General features: G+C 42.4%; 2 protein-coding genes across 3 annotated transcripts in view; one reads left to right on the forward strand and one right to left on the reverse strand.

Moving 5' to 3' along the window:
• The window catches only part of dpf1 (double PHD fingers 1), a 40,522-nt gene extending 39,936 nt beyond the window's left edge, over positions 1-586 (reverse strand). The window contains exon 1 of one of the 2 annotated variants that reach the window (XM_058413621.1): positions 465-586. In XM_058413621.1, coding sequence (XP_058269604.1) covers positions 465-586 — 122 coding nt within the window. The remainder of the gene's footprint in view (positions 1-464) is intronic. The other variant, XM_058413622.1, reaches the window with a different exon arrangement.
• Positions 587-2,973: 2,387 nt separating this feature from the next.
• Positions 2,974-14,684, forward strand: si:ch211-11n16.2 (zinc finger FYVE domain-containing protein 1). The gene is made up of 11 exons (XM_058413620.1): positions 2,974-3,240; positions 8,285-8,789; positions 9,260-9,471; positions 10,093-10,199; positions 10,609-10,717; positions 10,807-10,904; positions 11,338-11,455; positions 11,735-11,905; positions 12,238-12,427; positions 12,632-12,730; positions 13,414-14,684. Exons 1-11 carry the CDS (start codon positions 3,127-3,129, stop codon positions 13,644-13,646), a joined length of 1,956 nt encoding a protein of 651 aa, XP_058269603.1. The 5' UTR covers positions 2,974-3,126; the 3' UTR covers positions 13,647-14,684.
• The last annotated feature ends 7,246 nt before the right edge of the window (positions 14,685-21,930 follow it).

The following is a 21,930-nucleotide window of genomic DNA, read 5'->3' on the forward strand; positions in this document are numbered from 1 at the left end:
AGTTTCCCCGGTTACATTCGGCATACCAATTCATTTCCCTGAACAAACCCCAGAACAAAATCCCAACGCCTGCTTTATCATGTCAGTTCTCAGACGGTGCGAGCCGGCTGAAGCTCCCTGATCCCTCCTCCCTCAAGTTCACGTCCATCAGTGACACACACCGAGCCTCCGGGTCACGTAATTTCTCACTTTAACATTCCAGCATATCGCTCATAAATGCGCACATGAGAACCGCAGAACCGCAGCATCGCCGGTGCGCCATCCCAGAATAACCCGGGCTCGTGCCACGAATTCCTTCATGCTATTTTTACACCTAACAATACCCGGCTTTACTTTTTATTATTATTTTTATTATTATTTTTAAATGATGTTTAGCGAATCATTTACAAGCATGTCAATGACTGTCCTGTGCTTCCGAAAATCCGGATTTTTACAACAAAAAAATTAAATAAGGTTTTACTTACGATTTCGGAGGGTTCTGGACTGCTGTGGCCATTTTTGACACGGAATGATAGAATGTGTGAGAGCTGCAGATCCCCGGTATTGTACATGAAGGTCCTAATGTAAGCAGCAATTTCAATTTCATTCATTCTCTGGGGCTGCGGGGGCAGCAGCCAGCCAATAGGAGTGCAGGATCTCCGAGCAGAGGCTCATGGGAAATGGAGTTTCTACAGGAGGCTCTCTTGAAGGGTGGCACGAGCGCATACTACAACAACCGGCATGTATTAGTGGGCACAGTGTAACAGTCCCGCCTCAGAGAAAACATCTTACTGTAAAGTCAAGGTTGGATTGCGCTGGCCGGCCTCTCTCTCTCTCTCTCTCTCTCTCTCTGTGTGTGTGTGTCTTCTTATGGATTGTTACATTTTCTGACATATTTGTAGTTCCTGTAATATTGTTGTATTATTGATCTGTGTATGTGCATTTGTGTGTGTGTGTGTGTGCATGTGTTTTTGTCTGCATGTGAACTTTGTATGTGTATGTGTATACTTGTCTAAAGTAGTCCTTGTGTGTGTGCTTGTGAACTTTGTATGTGTGTATATACTTGTGTATCCTTTTTGTGTGTTTGTGTGTGTGTGTGGTTAAAGATAATTATATTGTATGCTGTATTTGTACTGTATAAATCTACAGTAGCCCTTGTGTGTTTGTGTGTGTGTGTGTGTGAGTGAGCGATCACGTTGAAGCTTGAACTGTTTTTATTAGTCAGATTAATTAGCATGCACATGCACTGACAGCTTTCAGTCAGGAACACACACACACACGTATACAGTCACTTGACTGTTAAACATAAGAACGTCTTTTTATGGATTGTTACATTTTCTGACATATTTGTAGTTCCTGTAATATTGTTCTATTATTTATCTGTGTGTTGGATTATTATCATATATTTGTGTGTGTGTGTGTGTGTGTGTGTGTGTGCATGTGAACTTTGTATGTGTGTATCCTTGTATATACTTGTGTATCCTTTGTGTGTGTATGTGTGTGTGTGTTTAAAGAGAAGTATATTTTTTTGCTATATTTGTACTGTAAAAATCTACCGTAGCCTGTGTGTGTGTGTGTGTGTGTGTGTCTATGCACGGTTTGTGCTTTTGTCTCTGTGTGTAGTGCAGTGTACTGAGTCCACATTAACTTGCTGGATTCTGTGGCACCACCTGGAGCAGACATCTGGAGTAGCATGAGATGCCAACACGGGGGTTTATCACTTCAGACTGACGGCCGAGTTGTAATTAACACACCAAGTCTACATCCTGCTGTAGCAGTATATTACTGTGTTCCTGGTGTTGTGTTAATGTTTCATGGTGCTGTAACCTCCCAGGTCCAGGTCCTGAGGTGAAGGTTCTGTGCTTGTTCTCTCTGTCCATGTGGGTTTTCCTCCTGGTTTGAGATGTGTTGATAATTAGTTGTATCGTTCATCTGATGGTTCACCTGAGATGAGCTCACAAATGGCAGTGGAGGAAGGAAGAGATTCTAAAACTGAACCTCTGTATAACACCTTGATAAAACAAAATAACGAGTTCAGGTAAATGAGACGAGGTGAGAGCAAGCAAAAGACTAATTCTGACAGAACTTAGATCAGTCAGTTACTCAAAAATCCTTGCATTTATTGGTCTCAATGGGAACAAGGGTCAAAGGGGAAGTGGAATGCAGTGGCATAATAGACTGAAAGACTTTCTCCTGTTCATTTAAAGAGGAACAAATGTGAAAACACACAAATAACACAAGCCAACAAAGAAAGTTGTAAAGTAATCTTAGCACATCATGTTTTTGAAATGTCCATCCATCCATCCACCTGTCCATCCATCCATCCATTCATCCATCCGAGATGCTTGTAAATCAAGACATTTTCAGTCTTTAGATGATTGTAGGATTTATTCAGAATGATCAGTCAAACCAGAAGATGAACTGAAGGTCAAGTGCATCTGAAATATAGTTGGGTTCAAAATAACTTCCTTCCTGTGGGTATCTCAGGTATACAAATTAGTGACAAAAAGGTCTGGGCTCGTCAGGCAGTGTCCAGTGATGAACTGGTGTGAATTCTGCAGCTATGAGCCCCGTTACAGTGTAACAACACTTTGATAACATAATTGTGAATTCATTATTATTATTATTATTATTATTATTATTATTATTATTATTATTATTATTATTATTATTATTATTATTATTATTATCATCATTATTATTCCAAAATGACTGATGTAACGTGTGTAAAAGAATAAATATTCCAGAATAGTGAGTTTGCCTGCACTGATATGTAAAATGTGGTCATCATTCACAAATGAACAGTTCTGAACAATTACAAAGCAGACACCACTAAACCGTGTTTATTTAAAAATAAATAAATGAATAAACTAATGAAATTAAAACTGCATGCGTTTTATAAGCAATAATGCATGAAATTTCAAGGAAAAACTAACCCAGTTACACTGCAGCCCGATAGGTGGCGGTAATGCACCAAGCTGTTGTTTTGTTACTGCTGTCTAACTAAAGAAGAAGAAGAAGAAAACGAGGAGCCTCAGCCAGGCCTCGGACCCGGAAGTGCTGTAAAGTGTTTAGATCCAGCGCATTTTCACTAACTGACAACAAACATGCTGTTTAATCTATAATGGTTTCAATTCTGTCAAAAAGATGTCGGAGATGTTACTGAAGGAGATGGAAGAAGTGTCTCTTAGTCAGTCGAAGGAAGAAGAGAAGGAGCGCAGACGGAGTTTCCTCCTGATTGATGAAAATGAAAGTCTGCAGGTAAACACTGTCATGTGAGGTGTAGTGTAGTGTTAGCCTCAGAGCTAGCCGACATTATTATTATTATTATTATTATTATTATTATTATTATTACACCGCCAGCGCTTGGTGATCCAGACACAGGTGGCTAAATGCAGTGTGTTTAGTCGTCTTTATTTGTCACATAAACATTACTGCACAGTGAAATTCTTTCTTCGCATATCCTGTGCTTGAGAGTTGGGGTGAGAGCGCAGGGTCAGCCATGATACATGATACAGCACCCCAGGAGCAGGGTGGGTTGGGGGTCAAGGGCCCAACGGTGCTGGGGCTTGAACCCCGGTCGATGACCCAGAGCTCTAACCACTTGAGCTACCACCTCTTAGCGCAGTCTGATGTCTGGAACTAAACAAGCTGCCATGTTGTGTTAGTTAACTGTTAGCTGTACACTACAGAATAGTGCGGAACTACACTTGTCTGTAATTTTAACTTGAAGGCAAAAATGAAGTAGGGATTTTGTCTGGATCAATACTGGACTAGATTTTTCTGATCAGCAGTTTGTTGATTAGACAGCACGTGAACAGTCCGATCTCGAAGTTGTATTGGAAACAGGGAAAATGGGCGAGTGTAAAAAAAAAAGAATTTGGCAAGAGCTGAAGAGGTGGTGGTGTGTGGTGTTGTGAGGTGGTGTGTGGTGTTGTGAGGGTTTGTGAGGTGTTGTGTGGTGTTGTGAGGTGGTGTGTGGTGTTGTGAAGGTTTGTGAGGTGGTGTGTGGTGTTGTGTGATGTTGTGAGGGGTTGTGTGGTGTTGTGAGGGGGTGTGTGGTGTTGTGAGGGGTTGTGAGGTGGTGTGTGGTGAGGGGTTGTGAGGTGGTGTGTGGTGTGTTGTGAGGGGTTGTGAGGTGGTGTGTGGTGAGGTGGTGTGTGGTGAGGTTGTGAGGTGGTGTGTGGTGAGGTGGTGTGTGGTGAGGGGTTGTGAGGTGGTGTGTGGTGAGGGGTTGTGAGGGGGTGTGTGGTGTTGTGAGGGGTTGTGAGGTGGTGTGTGGTGTGTGGTGAGGGGTTGTGAGGTGGTGTGTGGTGAGGGTGTGGTGAGGTGGTGTGTGGTGAGGGGTTGTGAGGTGGTGTGTGGTGAGGGGTTGTGAGGTGGTGTGTGGTGAGGGGTTGTGAGGTGGTGTGTGGTGAGGGGTTGTGAGGTGGTGAGGGGTTGTGAGGGGTTGTGTGGTGTTGTGAGGGGGTGTGTGGTGTTGTGAGGGGTTGTGAGGTGGTGTGTGGTGAGGGGTTGTGAGGTGGTGAGGGGTTGTGAGGTGGTGTGTGGTGAGGGGTTGTGAGGTTGTGAGGTGGTGTGTGGTGAGGGGTTGTGAGGTGGTGTATGGTGAGGGGTTGTGAGGTGGTGTGTGGTGAGGGGTTGTGAGGTGGTGTGTGGTGAGGGGTTGTGAGGTGGTGTGTGGTGAGGGGTTGTGAGGTGGTGTGTGGTGTTGTGAGGGGTTGTGAGGTGGTGTGTGGTGAGGGGTTGTGAGGTGGTGAGGGGTTGTGAGGTGGTGTGTGGTGAGGGGTTGTGAGGGGTTGTGACGAGTTTTTAGAAGTTGTGAGGTGGTGTGTGCTGTTGTGTGGGGTTGTGAGGTGGTGTGTGGTGTTGTGTGGGGTTGTGAGGTGGTGTGTGCTGTTGTGTGGGGTTGTGAGGTGGTGTGTGCTGTTGTGTGGGGTTGTGAGGTGGTGTGTGCTGTTGTGTGGGGTTGTGAGGTGGTGTGTGCTGTTGTGTGGGGTTGTGAGGTGGTGTGTGCTGTTGTGTGGGGTTGTGAGGTGGTGTGTGCTGTTGTGTGGGGTTGTGAGGTGGTGTGTGCTGTTGTGTGGGGTTGTGAGGTGGTGTGTGCTGTTGTGTGAAGAGGTGTGACGAGGTGTGAGGTGTTGTGAGGAGGTGTGACGAGTTTTGAGGTGTTGTGAGGAAGTGTGTGGTGAGGGATTGTGAGGGGTTGTGACGAGTTTTTAGAAGTTGTGAGGTGGTGTGTGCTGTTGTGTGGGGTTGTGAGGTGGTGTGTGGGGTTGTGAGGTGGTGTGACAAGTTTTGAGGTGTTGTGACAAGTTTTGAGGTGTTGTGAGGAGGTGGTGTGAAGAGGCGTGACGAGGTGTGAGGTGTTGTGAGGAGGTGTGACGAGTTTTGAGGTGTTGTGAGGAGGTGTGAGGTGGTGTGAGGAGGTGTGACGAGTTTTGAGGTGTTGTGAGGTGGTGTGAGGAGGTGTGATGAGTTTTGAGGTGTTGTGAGGAGGTGTGACGAGTTTTGAGGTGTTGTGAGGAGGTGTGAGGTGGTGTGACGAGTTTTGAGGTGTTGTGAGGAGGTGGTGTGAAGAGGCGTGACGAGGTGTGAGGTGTTGTGAGGAGGTGTGACGAGTTTTGAGGTGGTGTGAAGAGGTGTGACGAGTTTTGAGGAGGTGTTGTGAGGTGGTGTGAGGTGTTGTGAGGAGGTGTGAGGTGTTGTGAGGAGGTGTGACGAGTTTTGAGGTGTTGTGAGGTGGTGTGACGAGTTTTGAGGTGTTGTGAGGAGGTGGTGTGAAGAGGCGTGACGAGGTGTGAGGTGTTGTGAGGAGGTGTGACGAGGTGTGAGGTGTTGTGAGGAGGTGTGACGAGTTTTGAGGTGTTGTGAGGTGGTGTGACGAGTTTTGAGGTGTTGTGAGGAGGTGTGACGAGGTGTGAGGTGTTGTGAGGAGGTGGTGTGAAGAGGTGCTCCCGGTGTGCAGGGGTTAGAACAGGAAGAAGTTTGTCTCATAGACTTTTACTTCTACACTTCAGCTACTGGTTAAAGGCTGCATCACACCGTCCTGCTGCTGCTTTATCTGCTTTATTTTCCTGTAACTGAATGACGTGTGTTTTATAGCTTTATACCACACTGTACTGGGTTTCTCCTTCTCATCATTGTGTCTGAAACTGAACTGAATCTGTGTGTTTAAATGCTTTTCATACTGAGATCATATTACACTTTACCCTCTGACAGAAAGAGAGAGAGACTCCTAACCATCTTGCATCAGTGTGGAACAGCAAACAGAATATGTGATCTATATTTTGGGATATAAGCAGGATATATTGGTCATATTGTCATCTGTTTTCAGTATTGGTTATCTGTTCAGATGATGTTAGTCTTGTCTAGTCTGAGGATTAACTAGACGAGGTGTGACCTAAACTGATCATCAGCTTAACTAGAAAACTTTACCATGTGACAGTGACATTCAGTTTCTTATTGATCAGAAGTTCAATAAGAAACTGATGTCGTGTTGGTGGTGTTGATGTGTTGACTGTGTTGACTGTGTTGGTGGTGTTGATGTGTTGACTGTGTTGGTGGTGTTGATGTGTTGACTGTGTTGATGTGTTGACTGTGTTGGTGGTGTTGATGTGTTGACTGTGGTGTTGATGTGTTGACTGTGTTGGTGGTGTTGATGTGTTGACTGTGTTGGTGGTGTTGATGTGTTGACTGTGTTGGTGGTGTTGATGTGTTGACTGTGTTGATGTGTTGACTGTGTTGGTGGTGTTGATGTGTTGACTGTGTTGGTGGTGTTGATGTGTTGACTGTGTTGGTGGTGTTGATGTGTTGACTGTGTTGGTGGTGTTGACTGTGTTGGTGGTGTTGATGTGTTGACTGTGTTGGTGGTGTTGATGTGTTGACTGTGTTGGTGGTGTTGACTGTGTTGGTGGTGTTGATGTGTTGACTGTGTTGATGTGTTGACTGTGTTGACTGTGTTGATGTGTTGGTGGTGTTGATGTGTTGACTGTGTTGGTGGTGTTGATGTGTTGACTGTGTTGGTGGTGTTGATGTGTTGACTGTGTTGGTGGTGTTGATGTGTTGACTGTGTTGGTGGTGTTGATGTGTTGACTGTGTTGGTGGTGTTGATGTGTTGACTGTGTTGGTGGTGTTGATGTGTTGACTGTGTTGATGTGTTGACTGTGTTGATGTGTTGACTGTGTTGACTGTGTTGACTGTGTTGGTGGTGTTGATGTGTTGACTGTGTTGGTGGTGTTGATGTGTTGACTGTGGTGTTGATGTGTTGACTGTGGTGTTGATGTGTTGACTGTGTTGGTGGTGTTGATGTGTTGACTGTGTTGGTGGTGTTGATGTGTTGACTGTGTTGGTGGTGGTGCTGTGTTGGTGGTGGTGCTGTGTTGGTGGTTGCTATTAGTATAAAGAGCTGATGTTTTGTAAGCTGCTCTGAGTGAACAGGCTGCACAGATGATAGATAGATTAAAGGACTAAAGTGCAGCTACATTAGATACAGTTGAAGCAAAGTCTAAATCCCACTGCACTGCTATCAGCAGGTAGTCGAACAGCATTATGAGGAACACAAGAAGCCTCTGATTTCATTAGACGCCCAGAATTTAGCTGCAGGTCAGGTTCATTACCGAGTTTAATGTTTGCTTTTTTTCCTTTAAGTTGTTGTGTGTCAGTGGAAAGTCCCACAATGATAACACACGTGCTGTTATTCTGACTCATCCCAGTGATAATAAGCCTGATGGATTCTTCATGAACAGCACATGTATAAACCTTTCACTGATCCACTTACTGAGCTGTTTGTTTAAAGGTGTTGCTATTGTGTATCTTTACAATACACACTCACTCTCGTATTAAAGGAAGAAGCACGCTGCTTTGTAGGATCTGTATGAGTCGTATTGTTCATCAGCGCAGGTCGGAGTACCGCCACATGACCACAGAGAAGAAAATACCTCAGACTTCCAGCCACTCTGCTGTTGGTGTATTTGCTCATGTTCCAGATAAAGCCCTGAACTCCTCCAGACCTCCACAGTGTACCCTAAAGCAGTCCTCAGGCATGCAGGAGTGAACAAATGAGTTTAAATAAATTCCCAGCAGCTCAGTGAATCCCTGTGGTTCTGAAGCAGTGGAATAAAATAGTTAAAATAACCAAACGGTACTAAGAGAAAAGTGAACGTTACACAGCATCATGCAGAACGGAGTCGTTGTATTAGCTGTTCTTTTATCACAAAGAATTATTATTATTGGCCCTTAATCAATGTTCTAATAAACACTAGTACCATCTAGAAGTATCAGTCTGTTTGTGTGACGTTCACAGGTGGAAGATGAGTGCCACTTCCTGAGGAAACTGGGCTGCAGCGCGGCTGAAGGAGTCAAGGTGCTCTCCATCTTCGGCAACACCGGCGACGGCAAATCCCACACGCTCAACCACGTGCTGTTTGACGGCGAGGATGTGTTCGCCACGTCTCCCTCTCCCGCCTCGTGCACTATTGGAGTGTGGGCCTCCTACGAGCCTCATCTGGGCCTGATCGTGCTGGACACTGAGGGTCTGCTCGGAGCGGCCACGCACCAGAACCAGAGAATGCGGCTGTTGTTGAAAGTGCTGGCCGTGTCCGACGTAGCCATGTACCGCACGCGTGCCGAGCGTCTGCACAACGACATGTTTCACTTTTTAGGAAGCGCTTCATCTGCGTATCTGAAGTACTTTACACCTCAGCTGCGTGCTCTTTCCAACCGCTGTGGGCTTGATGTCCCGCTCTCCAACCTTGGGCCAGCGGTGGTGGTGTTCCAGGAGACCTCACGAACTCAGCTGCTGGGTCACGGTGAGCAATGTACACACACACACAAAACAGAAGATATTAATCAGCACACAAAGGTCACAATCTCAGTGCCCACAGGCAATGCCCAGTGTCTGACATTATTCTGAGTTTTACTTCATGATGCTCAGAGATATAAAGCTGTGTAGTGGAGAGGGGGAAAAAACATACATGATGTAAGCAAATGTTTTTTTCTGATTGGCTCTTAACCAGAATTTCTTCCCACCCAAAAGCAAACATTCAGAAGAAAATGACAGGAAAAAAGGAATTAAGAAATTTCTCAAGAGAAAAAAAAAGCTAATTATGAAAATAATTTACAGCTCCAGGTTTTAAAGCATTGTGCCAGTCATTAGGAAGACAGCTTATTATCCTGCGCAGTGAAACTCGGTGAAAATGGGTCTGTAGTTCGCTTCATCCTCTACATCAGCCTGTGTCTGGAGTGATATTTTTTAACATGTGTTTGTGCTCTCCCACAGACACCACAGTCCCAGCAGACATCGTGCTTCAGAAGCGCTTCCATGACCTGGGCCTAAGCACAGAAGCCTTCAGCTCGGTGCAGTATGTGGGCACGCAGACCATCACACCTCCTACAGACTTCTCTCAGCTAAAGGAGATCATCACAAAGCAGGTGAAGAGCACGGCGTCACGAGCCCCGCGCCAGCCGAACATCGTCTTCAGCGCACTGCAGGTAACACGTCCTCACATCGGGGATCACGCAGCGTTGGGTTGATTACTGTTGCTAGGTAACACTAACTAGAAAGCATATAATAAGGTGTTATGATAAATCTACTGCTTAACACTTTCTATGGGAACATCTTGCAGAAAAAAAAATGCATCTGGCACCCCAAAGTGTTCATGACAAAGTGAGCTACAGATTCTAATTGTACCGTAGTTGTGTGTAATAAAGTAGGCAAATGCTCTGCACATCCTGCATTCATTCCACACAACCACATGATGGTCATTTAGATGTTCACAATCTGTTGGATATGGAGCAATGCTACTAACATAAACAGTGGGGGGTGATGTGATATCTGCAAAACACTACCCAAAGTGCTGTGTCTTAAATCCTTAAATACTTCTAGACAGCTTAAGTATTACTCAGTTACACTCAGTGTTTTAAATGAAAATGTGTTTGCGATCTGCTGTATGAGAAATATTGTGTCAGGTAGAACCCTAACCCTAACCTAGAAGCCCTTCAGAGTCACCGCTGTGCTGATGGACTGTCACTCAGATCAGTGATGGTCTTGTTGTAGATAAACACAGACCCTTGACACTGTTTTTGTTTTTTTATTATTATTCCCCCGGTCAGGCCTTGAGTGATCGATTCTGTGGAGATATCTCCGATGACAAAATTAGCATGTACACCTTCTTCCCTGATGAGTATTTCACCTGCCCTTCTGTCTGCCTCAGCTGCAGGTAAGTGTGCATGTTTTAACGCTGCTGCGTCAGTGGAAGTGCGTTGGATTGAAAGCGTGCAGGGTTTGTGGGGGTGTGTCGGCTAAAATATCCGTGCTGTAGCGCAATTTCACGGTGCCGGTTTCACAAGCTTACATCATGAACTATTTTTAATCAGCGTTCGGACTTTTATGAGATGACTCAGTGTTTTAGAGGTCTGATGCACACGCTGTAAGTGAGCAGAAATGAGGGTAAGATGGGTCGAAACTCCAAAATATATATATATCTATACTGCTGCTCTGATATGAGAGTCACAGAAAATGTCATCAAATAAATGAAAATTCTCCTCAGTGTGTTATAGTGTGGTGTTGAGTTGATAAAGACGGAACTTACTGACCTTTTTTTTTTTTTTTTTTTTTTGCGGATTTAGCATTCGTTGCAAGAATGGCATGAATCACCAGAAAGACCGAGTGCCTCACATGGCGGATGGATTGTGTCAGTACGCTCATCAGTACAACAACAAGGTTCTCATATGCAAGGTAACATCATAACATACTTACTTACTTACTGCATGATTGATTGCTGTCCAAAAGTAAACTGACAGATGAGTGCGCTTTACTGCCTACAGAAATGCTATGAAGGTGGAAAGGAAGTGATCGTTGTGCCCAAAACGTCAGCCTCCACTGATAACCCCTGGTTTGGTCTGGCAAAGTACGCCTGGTCCGGGTAAGTGCGATAGATTGGGAAACATCCAGCAGATCATCAGGTTCACCGGATTAATTATATTGTCTTGGGACATACTAAGGGATTATTTTTATGACCCAAGTGAACAAATCTGTGCTTTTCTCATTTGGTGTAGGAACAGTGAATTTTAACATCATCGTATTCAAGTATGATTTATCACTCCTTATACACACCGAAAAAGCTGTTTTCTGTTTTTGAACCAATCAGTATATGAATCTGGAATGATTAACAAGTGCGCCAGTGTTTTATACTTTCTGATATTGGAAGCCCCGCACCTTCCTCTTTTCACGTTATATCGTCTCAGATTTACGTGCTTGAAAGATGCACCACATGCCCTTTCTTTCCGTCTTTGAAAGTTGTCCTCAGTCACTTTGACTAGAGAAACCTGAGACACTTCGGCGCTCTCTCTGTACAGGTACGTGCTGGAGTGTCCATTCTGTGGCATCATCTACCGGAGCAGGCAGTACTGGATGGGGAATCAAGACCCCGAGAGCACCGTGGTGCGCACTGAAGTCAAGCACGTCTGGCAGGGGGTTAGTTCCTTTCCTCTTATTCGTATTTTTGTGGTTGCCGGGGAAACCAGCACACTGACGGCTCTGGCATCATCACAATTCAAACTTGGAGTTTCCTAGCAACAGAGTGAACGCCTTACTGTTGTGGCTTATGCTGATATAAAGGTGTTATACTGATATAAAATCTCAACTGATGTGATGGGTAAATGTTGCTAAGTAGTAAAAGGATTACATTAAAGACACGCTCATGTTCTCTCTCTCTCTCTTTCTCTCTCTCTCTCTCTCTCTCTCTCTCTGCAGTCGGAAGCATTCCAGGCAGACCATCAGAACGCGGCTCAGCGAGTGCTAGATGGGGTTAACTACGTCCTCCAGTCTGTCTCAGAGTATAGCTCTGGTCCCACTAAAGCAGTCACAGCCTGGATCACAGATCAGGTGGCTCCACCTTACTGGAGACCAAATGCTGAAATTACGGTAAGTTCAACAGCATCAGAGCTGATCTGAATCTGTGTAAAGTGTAACGTTCCCTGATGATACTCTTGTTGTCCCGAGAGCAGTGACTTTTCTGATTTATCTGTAATTAAAGGAATGAATTTGTGTATCTTTAATAGACTTTACATTTACACACTTACACAAGGTGCATAAAAACCTGGATTTAAAATTAGCCAGCTAATAGAGCCATTAGCCCTAACTGCAGTTTAGTACACACCTTTTTTCATTTAGATCTGTATGAGGAAGAGTCCTCAGGGAGTATTTATGAGATTTAGATCAGGCTTATCCTCAGTCTTAACTTTCCTGCTCTGAAGGAGTGCCATGGCTGTAAGCGGCTGTTCGAGGAGGTGGAGAGGAAGCATCACTGCCGTGCTTGTGGTGAGGGTTTCTGTCAGGCCTGCTCCACCCGCAGCATGCCTGTGCCTGAGAGAGGCTGGGGCCAGAACCCGGTGCGAGTTTGTGACGCCTGCCACCGTCGAGGATCGGCTCCACAAACCGTCCAGGGTACGAACACGAACTCATACGCATATCGAGCCTCATACTGATATTAGAGGGATGTTTAGTAACATCTCCGTTGGATGGATGATGAACTGCAGCAGCTTTTAACGCTCACTTTTGTAATCTACGCTTGCTTTTACACACTTTTGCATATATTATTGTAAATGTTTTTGCATTTGCTGAAATGATTACTGCTTTTGTTTCCTGCAGTGGCACAGACGGAGCCCAAGGCACTGGTGGCCCGCAAAGTGACAGAGGTGGCACAGTCTACTCTGGACATGGTCTCCACTGCAGTAGACTACTCTCTTTGTGAGTGTGCTGAATACACAACACGACCACGATCACGTTTTTTACTTCCATCATACAAAATATGAACGTTAGAGGTTTAGAATTCTGAAACCTGTAATTGTCGCCCAGTTACTGCAACACTGCAGCTCCATCTTTTCATGTTTTCTTTTTAAGAAGTTCCCTCCACAGCTCTTTTTGCTTTATAAATGTGCGAGTAGACGGCACGCTGGTGTAACTTCTCATCTGAAGCCCGCTGCTTTTTATTATTTTAAACAATAACTTACTGTCCGTATAATTCATCCTGATGTGTATGAAGTTGTGTAACAGGACTGCAGTGTGGAAGTTATGTAATGATGGTAGGATTATTTAACATGAGGCCTGGAGCAAACTGAACATAATCTGTGCAAAAGTTAAACTAAATGCATGACAAATACACACCAAAAAATATGTAACTCCCAGTGATATTTTATATATTTAATATACTAATTAAAATGTATAAAAATCCTGTATCTGGGTTATTAATAATTATGAATATGAAAAACAACCAGATATGTAGGAAATGTTTTTTAGAAGCGTGAAGTCTTATCCCCTCATTATTCCAGTTTTGTTGTATATTCCCAAACCTTTTGCATAGAAATTGAATCTGTGTAACTCAAAGCAATCTCATTCTTGACATCTGTCCTGTTGTTTGCTTGTCGCTGCAGGTTTTGTAAAAGGCGTGGCCAGACCTGACTACTGGGTTCCAGACCACGAGATCACGCAGTGCCACCAGTGTACCAAGGCGTTCAGCTCGAGCGTGGCCAAGCACCACTGCCGCGCATGTGGCCAGGGTGTGTGTGGTGTGTGCTCGTCTCAGTGCCGCCCCGTGCCCTCTCGCGGCTGGGATCACCCGGTGAGGGTGTGTGATGACTGCGCCACTCAGTTAGACTCCCAGTGAATCCGGAAATAGCGACACACTCAAACCCAGTGGCTCTGAAACACAAGGAGGAGTGGCTCCCAGAATTCTGCCATTTTTCCAGTGTATCTTATCTGATGGCATTAACCTAAAACATCAGTCAGAAGAATGTCATCGATGAACGCTGAATTAATCAGCAGCTTTTGAATGACACTAGCAAACAAAACGACAGACAGAGTTTGGGACAGATTTTTATCTCCTGAGCTTCTCCGGTGCCTCCCCTCCTGTATCGTCCTACAGCGCGATGTTTATTACTCTCTCAGCACTACAGCTTGTAGTTTAGTGTTCAATAAAGAACATTTTCAGGGGAATCCAGGGCAGGAAAGTTCCCACTGTGAACATGTAGTAAGGTTTATTAGATGGCGAGTGTGGCACTTCAGAGAAAAGTGTCACATGGAGGCTCTTCACACTGAAATCAGGTACTTATGACTAACAAATCTGCTAGTTTCTGCATCATGCAAACGTGTCAACATTTAATAAGCAAAAAAAAAAAAATGCACTGATTGCAGATCTGGCTGCGTCTTTATGTGTGGGTGTTTTAAATTCTCCAGAATGACCCGCCCTCCTAGAAGCCCCGCCCCCTTCCCCATCATGTCAAAGGAGTAATCTCTCGTTTTAAAATATGCAGCATCACTTTCTGTCATGGTGAACGTTTGGAGACTGGAGAACGTTTTCGTTTCATTAATGTGAAATGAATCAAATTTAATCCGGTGCAGTTTAACTCGCTTGTCAAGTATCTAGTCATCAGTTAACTGTGTTTATACGAAACGCCACTGAAAATATAGAGAAGTGATTTATTGACTGTATTCCACTTCACAGTTGCAGGACTGTTCAGAACATCCTAACATTAACCCAGTCAGTGTATCCGCAGAAATCAGATTTAACGGAGTGTCTCTGTGTTTTTCTTGCTGTTGTTGTTGTTTACATTTTGCTGAACACTGTTCTGTAAATTCTCTGAAATGTAATCAGACCTACAGAGCAGAAAGGTGTCGAGTCAAAGAGCCGTTCAAGTCGGCGTGCTTGATTACTACTGGAAAAAAAAAAAAGATCTGTTAGTTTATTGGTGCTTGAGTGCGATATAGCAGTGCTGTCCCCGAGCCCACATTCGAGTTATGCAACCATTAAAAACAGACAATTAATACAGCTGCCTTGCTTTTTTTAATTTTTTAATATGAGGTGCATGAGATCACGTCTGCTCCATCAGGGTCTCCTGCAGACATCGTTTAGGGTCTTTATATCCGTTATCATATATCACACTCGGACAATGACGTGGAAGCTTTCATGCAGTCAAACAGCCCATGGATCTGCTTTATTAATGAGCGTGTAGGGAATTCTTAATGATTCTGATGATCTGTGATTCTAATCAGAATGAGGGTCTGTACATCTCTCTGCCTCAGTGGGCATACAGTCTTAAGAATTATCAGCACCTTTGGGGGAAAAATGAGTTATGAGAATGCCTTTGTGGTTAATTAGCTCAACCTCACACGCAACACACGGAGCAGGAGCGCTTGCTCTAAGCCAAGGGTGCGGGGTAGAATTTCCAAAATTATATACAATAATTGTGACACTTTTAGATGTGTTCAGTTAAAGGTTACATTTCTCTTTTGTGTCTGTAAGCGGATTAATCGCAAAGACATGTTTTCATAGCCCTCTATTTAGATCAGCAGCCAATCACCAACAAACACACTAAACCAGGTGACTGTAGAGGAGGGATAACTTATCACACCACACCACCTGAAGATGTTTCAATAAGAGCGTGTGTATCAAGATACTTCATTTAGCTGAGGTTTGCTTAGCGGCTAGTACAGGAAAGTAGACGTGTTCTCATAATTAGTCATATTGATAATATATTAATGCTAGGTTCACACAAATAACGTAAAAAGTAGCTTTTGATGTCCTGCTATTTTTATAAGTTAAGGTATTGACCGTACCCACTTACTGCGTGTGTGTGTGTGTGTGTGTGAAAGGTGGATCTTGTTTAGATGTTTGGATCATCTCCTGGATCTATAACGTGTCGACCACATGATCCAGAGCTCGAGCGGAAGTTTGCATTAAATAAATTTATTTTATGATCTAAGCTCTCAATCTATATCTCTATCAATATATTGCACTTTATCTAGATATTTAATCTTTTCCGCCATTATAGAGCGAAATGTCATAAACATAAAAGCATAGTATGAAGCAATCAGCAATCATATAACAAATAATAATTCAGTAAAAGCGGTCAGTTACTCCTTCAGTAACAGGGTGCATCCTCTCCACAAGCCATCAGCTGCTTTGGAGATTCTCACACACTTGTGGCTGATTTTTTTACTGACCAACACCAAAGTACCAGAGTGAGTGGATTTCATGAGAAGAGTGATTACAGAATGTCTCTAGACCTTCTGGACTTGTTTGAAATGGTCTTCATTCAGCTGACTTGTAGCACTTTATCTGTTCAAGCAGTTTATGAGGGAATATTTGAGACTTTTGGGTTTTTTTTTTTTTTTAGTTTCCAACCTGTGGACTGGAACAAATCCTACTGGACTTTTATGAAGTAATTTAACCAAATAATTCTGTTGGTGGTCATGTATTAATAATCCTGTTTTATAATCCTTTCAACTTTTCAGAATATTAAAGAATACGATGAAATCGAATAAGACGACCTGTCTTTATTTATGCAGCTGTCGCGTGTGTGTGTGTTTAACCTTTTAATTTATTCCTCCTATACCACAGCAATTTGTTAACTTTTGCAACAATTTTTACATTTATTAACAAAAACAATGTGTTATAACTGTTTATAACTAAAGATTTGGTCGTTAGCTCACACTATTCACTTGTTATAAACGCGTAAATTTGTCAACATCACCAACTTTCATTTTCTCCTGAGCACCGTTCAGTTCAGTGGCAGAAAATCTACAACATGATGTGAGCAGCTGATTTCAACTTCTACAGAAAACATCTCCTTCCAGTTACTGCTGCTATCGTTGCTTCTACATCCTACTGAATTATAGTGTGTATAATTATATATAACTTATTCTTTCCCTGGTTTCTGAATGTTGGTTTGCGTTTTGGGGAAAAAAATGGCCACATGAAGGAAAATAAAATCTGTGGTGTTTTGTTATCAGTTCAATTCAATTTATTTGTACAGCGCTTTTAACAACAGACATTGTCTCAAAGCAGCTTTACAGAACTATAGAAACAGAAGAGAATGTTATCTGAGTTTATTTTGTTTAATAGAAGTTGAGGTGTTGTTTAGGCCCTGATTAATAAAAAAACAAAAAAAAAAACAAAACAAACAAACAACAAAACAACCTAGAACTGAAGGGAAGGTGTTGTTCCAATACTTTTGGAACCAGAGGGAATTGGAGGCTGTACTAACGCGTTCCTTTCATCAACTGCTTATGTAATGCTGTAAAGTTACAATACGAGTCTTTTGAACGAACGATGCAGTAAAAGATCCTTTTTTTATTTATTGTTGCCTTTAAAATTATGTTCCTTGAGAATCTGATCAGTTCTTACTGGGAACAGAGTGAAGGATCATGTAGAAAGCCAGCGTCTAATCAAGAGCTGGAGAAAGATGGTGTAGATGTTCTAGGAGTCCAGAATCTGATTAAAGACCTTGTGCATTTCCTCAGCTTATAGCATTACACCTCCTTAAGCAGGTTTTCTCTGCTGTGTCTCGCTCGGAGAGAACGTGTCCCTGTCCCTAGGCTGCTCATGTAAAATAAATCTAGGCCTGTGGTTTGTCCATCTGTGTTTAGATTTTCATCAGAGGAAAGATGCTCTTCTACAAAAGAGCGTTCCGAAGGCTTGTGATGGAATTGGAAATTACACTGGTTATTAAAGTGGACAGTTGAAATGCCAGAGGAGACGCCTGCCTCTGCCGCACTAATGAAAGGTCAGAATTCTGTTTAGCACAGCTTTGATACGGTCAGTGAGGAACAGTGAGGATCGTGCCCTTTGTTTTACACCGACAGGCTACGTGTGAAGGAGACGAAATGTCTGAGTGTGAATAAATAAAGAGAGATGGAACACTCATATTTTTCAAAACATGATCCTCAGAACATGAGAGAATTTAACACACAGACAGATACCGCCTGTCTCTTGCCTCTTTGCCCCACAAAGCCTGCACCTGTGCTAATTAGTGAAGCCATTATATCTGACTTAGAATTTCACACTTTTGCAAGGATGTGTCGAGACCCTGGGAAAATCTGCTGGCCTTTTCTACATTTACTAATTAAATTGTTTTTTACATACGAGTCTCATCTGTTTAGATTAAACACTGAGGCAGAAATTTCACACACTAACCAGCTTACACTGCTCAAGAGTCTTTAATAACTGCACTGTTAATATTCAACCATTTTCTTAGACCAAAAATAACTGACTAGATAGATAGATAGATAGATAGATAGATAGATAGATAGATAGATAGATAGATAGATAGATAGATAGATGTGCTTCTCCAGTATAACTGAACTCAGCTCATTGGTCACTCAGTGGAACAGCTGGAACAGATTTGTACAGGCTGCATGGACAGTTTTGTGAAATCGTGGACAGATGAACCGCCTGCTTCCTTCATTCTCAGATCATTGAGCAGGAATCAAACACGAATTTGTTCATGTGTCATCACTTGCCCCTCGACTCTGCGCTCGTTTCTAGGCAACTTTGATGAATAGGGGAAATCACTGACACCACTGAGTACTAATTACTTGGAATTGTGGGAGCTTTTGCAAATCAAGTCACAGAAAGGATTTTTTTGTGGGTCACGCTGATGTTTATAGGCTCCTCTCTCATCCTGCACACCTACTGTACTGGGCGGAGCTCAGTGTTTATAGTACACAACTGCTGCAGCTGGACATGGCATGACTACAGGTACAGTATATTGCCAAAGGTTTTGGGACGTCTGCCTTTACATGCACATTAATTTAATATGGCATAGGCCTGCCCTTTGCAGCTATAACAGCTTCAACTCTTCTGGGAAGGTTTCCACAAGATTTAGGAATGTGTTACTGGGAATTTTTGACCATTCCTCTAGAAGTGAGGTGAGGACAGGCACTGATGTTGGAGGAGAAGGTCTGGTTTGCAGTCTCCACTCTAATTCATCCCATCTAATATAATTCATTCAAGGTGTTCTATCACCTGAGGTCAGGACTCTGTGCAGGCCAGTCCAGATCCTCTACACCAAACTCACTCATCCAAGTGTTTGTTTGTTTTTTTCCATATCATTCTTTCTTTGTGCACTGGTGTGCAGTCATGTTGGAACAGGAAGGGGTCATCCCCAAACTGTTCCCACAAATTTCAGAGAATGAAATTGTCCAAAATGTCTTGGTATGCCCAAATGTCAATGTATTGACTCTGCCAAAAATTGGAGACTTCTGGGCATTGTGTGCCTCAGCATGCGCTGATCCCTCTTTGTGATTTTACGTGGTCAAGTTGCTGTTGTTCCCAGTTGCTTCCACTTTGTTGTAATACCACTAACAGTTGAAATTTCATGAATGGACTTATTGTGCAGGTGAATTCAAGGAGCTCCTGAAAGCAACCTATTCTTTCACAAATATTTGTAAAAGCAGTCTATAAAATACCTAGCATACCTAGGTGCTTGATTTTATACACCAGTAGCCATGGAAGCCTGAATTCAATGATTTGGAGGGGTGTCCCAAAACCTTTGGCAACATAGTGTATGTTTCCTATTAATCAGTTCAATTCTCCTCTGTCTGCACACTTCATGAGCTTTAAATGTGCCTGAGGCTTCAGAGGCAGGTGAAGGAACTCATCAACCACACAGATGTTCCTGTTTAAGTAGGGAAGACAACATGTAGTCTATAAAAAAGAACAAGATAATAAGGATAAATAATAATAAGAAGAAGAAGAAGAAGAAGAAGAAGAATTATTATTATTATTATTATTATTATTATTATTATTATTATTATTATTATTATTATTATGCTGATTTAAAAAATAAATTAAAAAGACAGAACTCATAACCCTGCTCCTGTTACCCGTTTATATTTTGCACAGCTTTGAGTCAGAACAGTGATGAGGCTGAATCACCACTAGATGTCAGACAAATCCAAAATATTGTTCGATGTAGGACTCAGCCCTCTCTGACCACATGGTGACCCATAGCTGTGGTGATGCTGTGATCTGAAAACTGGAAAGCAATATCCAATAAATATATCGGCTTTTATTAAATAAAGTTGTATGTTTTCAATAAACTGACATTTTTTGGAAAATGAAAACCTCCTTTATATTAACTTCAGGGACAGCAGTAATCCTGCTACCGGTAAAATACTCTTTTGTTATTTGATCATTGAATGTGTCTGTAATAAACCATGATGGAACATTCTATTATTGGATAAATTGAACAAATGGAATTTATTACTGAGAACTCCACTGATGGTTTCATTTCAGTTATGAGAAGTTAAGTTGTCTTTATTTGTCACATACACATTACTGCACAACTTTCTTCACATATCCCATCCTTAGGGGTTGGGGTCAGAACACAGGGTCAGCCATGATGCAGCGCCCCGGGAGCAGGGTGGATTGGAGGCCTTGCTCAAGGACCCAACTGCAGCAGCTTGGAGGTGCTGGGGCTTGAACCCTGATCTTCCGGTCAATGACCCAGAGCCTTAGCCACTTGAACTACCCCCATCCCATTTCCTGTTTTAAAGATTTGACATCACTAGTTAGCAAGATTTATACTAGCTAGTAGGCAATGCTTAATGCTTTCACAAGCTCCTGCTAACACATATGAGACAAATAAAAAAGGACCTATGAGGTATTAATATCTGATTTTTAAGAGGAAGTTCTGCCTGAAAATCCAATTGATTCTGGTTCATTTCTGTTTCCTTATTTTCACCTTTAGCTGCTTTTCTTGCCTGATGAACTAAAATGAAAACGTACAGATAACTAAAAATGAGACGAACATTAATGTACAGATTTTCATGAAACAGAAAATAAACGAGAACAACACAGATGTATACATCAGTTTGTAGTAAACTGTGGGATTTGAGATGACTGTAAACTTGTACTCAACAGATAGCTTACCAGGTATATATTATTATTATTATTATTATTATTATTATTATTATTATTATTATTATTATTATTATTATTATTATTATTATTAGTATTATAGCAACATACAGGATGAACTCCTGAAGCACTGCATCCTCAGCTGATGAATTAAACCAGTTGCATTCTGGGAGATTTAATATGAGAGAAAATAAGAACCTCTCCAGCTGCAGTGTGATGGATGTGGAAGAGGACCATGACGTGACTGCTGTCCTCACTTCATCTGCAGCTTCCCACAAACCCCACAGAAAGAAAAGCTCTGTGACGGCATCCAGGCAGATTAGTCACAAATGTGGTCTGTGCCTCGTGGTTTAAACATATTGTTCCTGGTTTACTCTGATTACATAAACCTGACTGTTCTGAGCAGCAGTTAGACCATGCCAGAGACACACACTGGTGAAAATAAGTTCCAGTTATTTATCCCACCATTTTTTAAATTCTCTACACTGTTTATCTGGGGGTTTTAGGGGGGGATTTTTTTGGTTCTAAATGCTGAATATCTGGAGAATTAACTGTGTAAATATATGATCAGATGAAAACATTGCTTCCTGCCTCGGTTTCTAACAGCTCTATTAAAAGACGGAAGAAGATTAGGCAGAAGATTTCCCGTGGTCAGTAGATCATTGTTTCAAATCAGGGACAAATAATTCTCAAAAAATTCTGTCTTACTGAATCCTCAATCCTGATTGGTTGATTCATTAATTACATGCAGCTCATATTAGCAGCAATTCACACTTCAGTTATTAATCCAGCTGTTTCTAAAATGTTATGGTTTCTGGAGTAACAGCTCGTTCACAGGGGCGTGTATGCTGGACGCTTTGTAAACAGATGAATGTAAATGGACATGTATTTATCATTTATGGAAGGAGTCTCCAGTGTCAGTACACTGTGAGATAGTCTATTAACTTTAAAAGAGAAAAAATGGCGTCTGTAATATATTTTTAAAGGTTTGCTGTGTCATTCATTTAATACATTCGTTAGTCAGTGGTATCAGAAAACAACATTTTTATTTTCCTACAATAGCATGACCCGGTGCACTGTATTCTCACTTATCTTTCCTCTTCAACCTTAGCTATTGCTCCGTTTGGTTTTGTCATAATGCCACACCTTGGACTGATATATTTCCCTTTATTAATTCCACAATTGGACCAAACAATCCATCTGTTTTTATCTCTTCTTTTATTACACACAGGAGACAAACAAATGGCTC

This window comes from Hemibagrus wyckioides, linkage group LG17 (genome assembly GCF_019097595.1).
Source record: "Hemibagrus wyckioides isolate EC202008001 linkage group LG17, SWU_Hwy_1.0, whole genome shotgun sequence".
Classification (NCBI taxonomy): Eukaryota; Metazoa; Chordata; class Actinopteri; order Siluriformes; family Bagridae; genus Hemibagrus; species Hemibagrus wyckioides.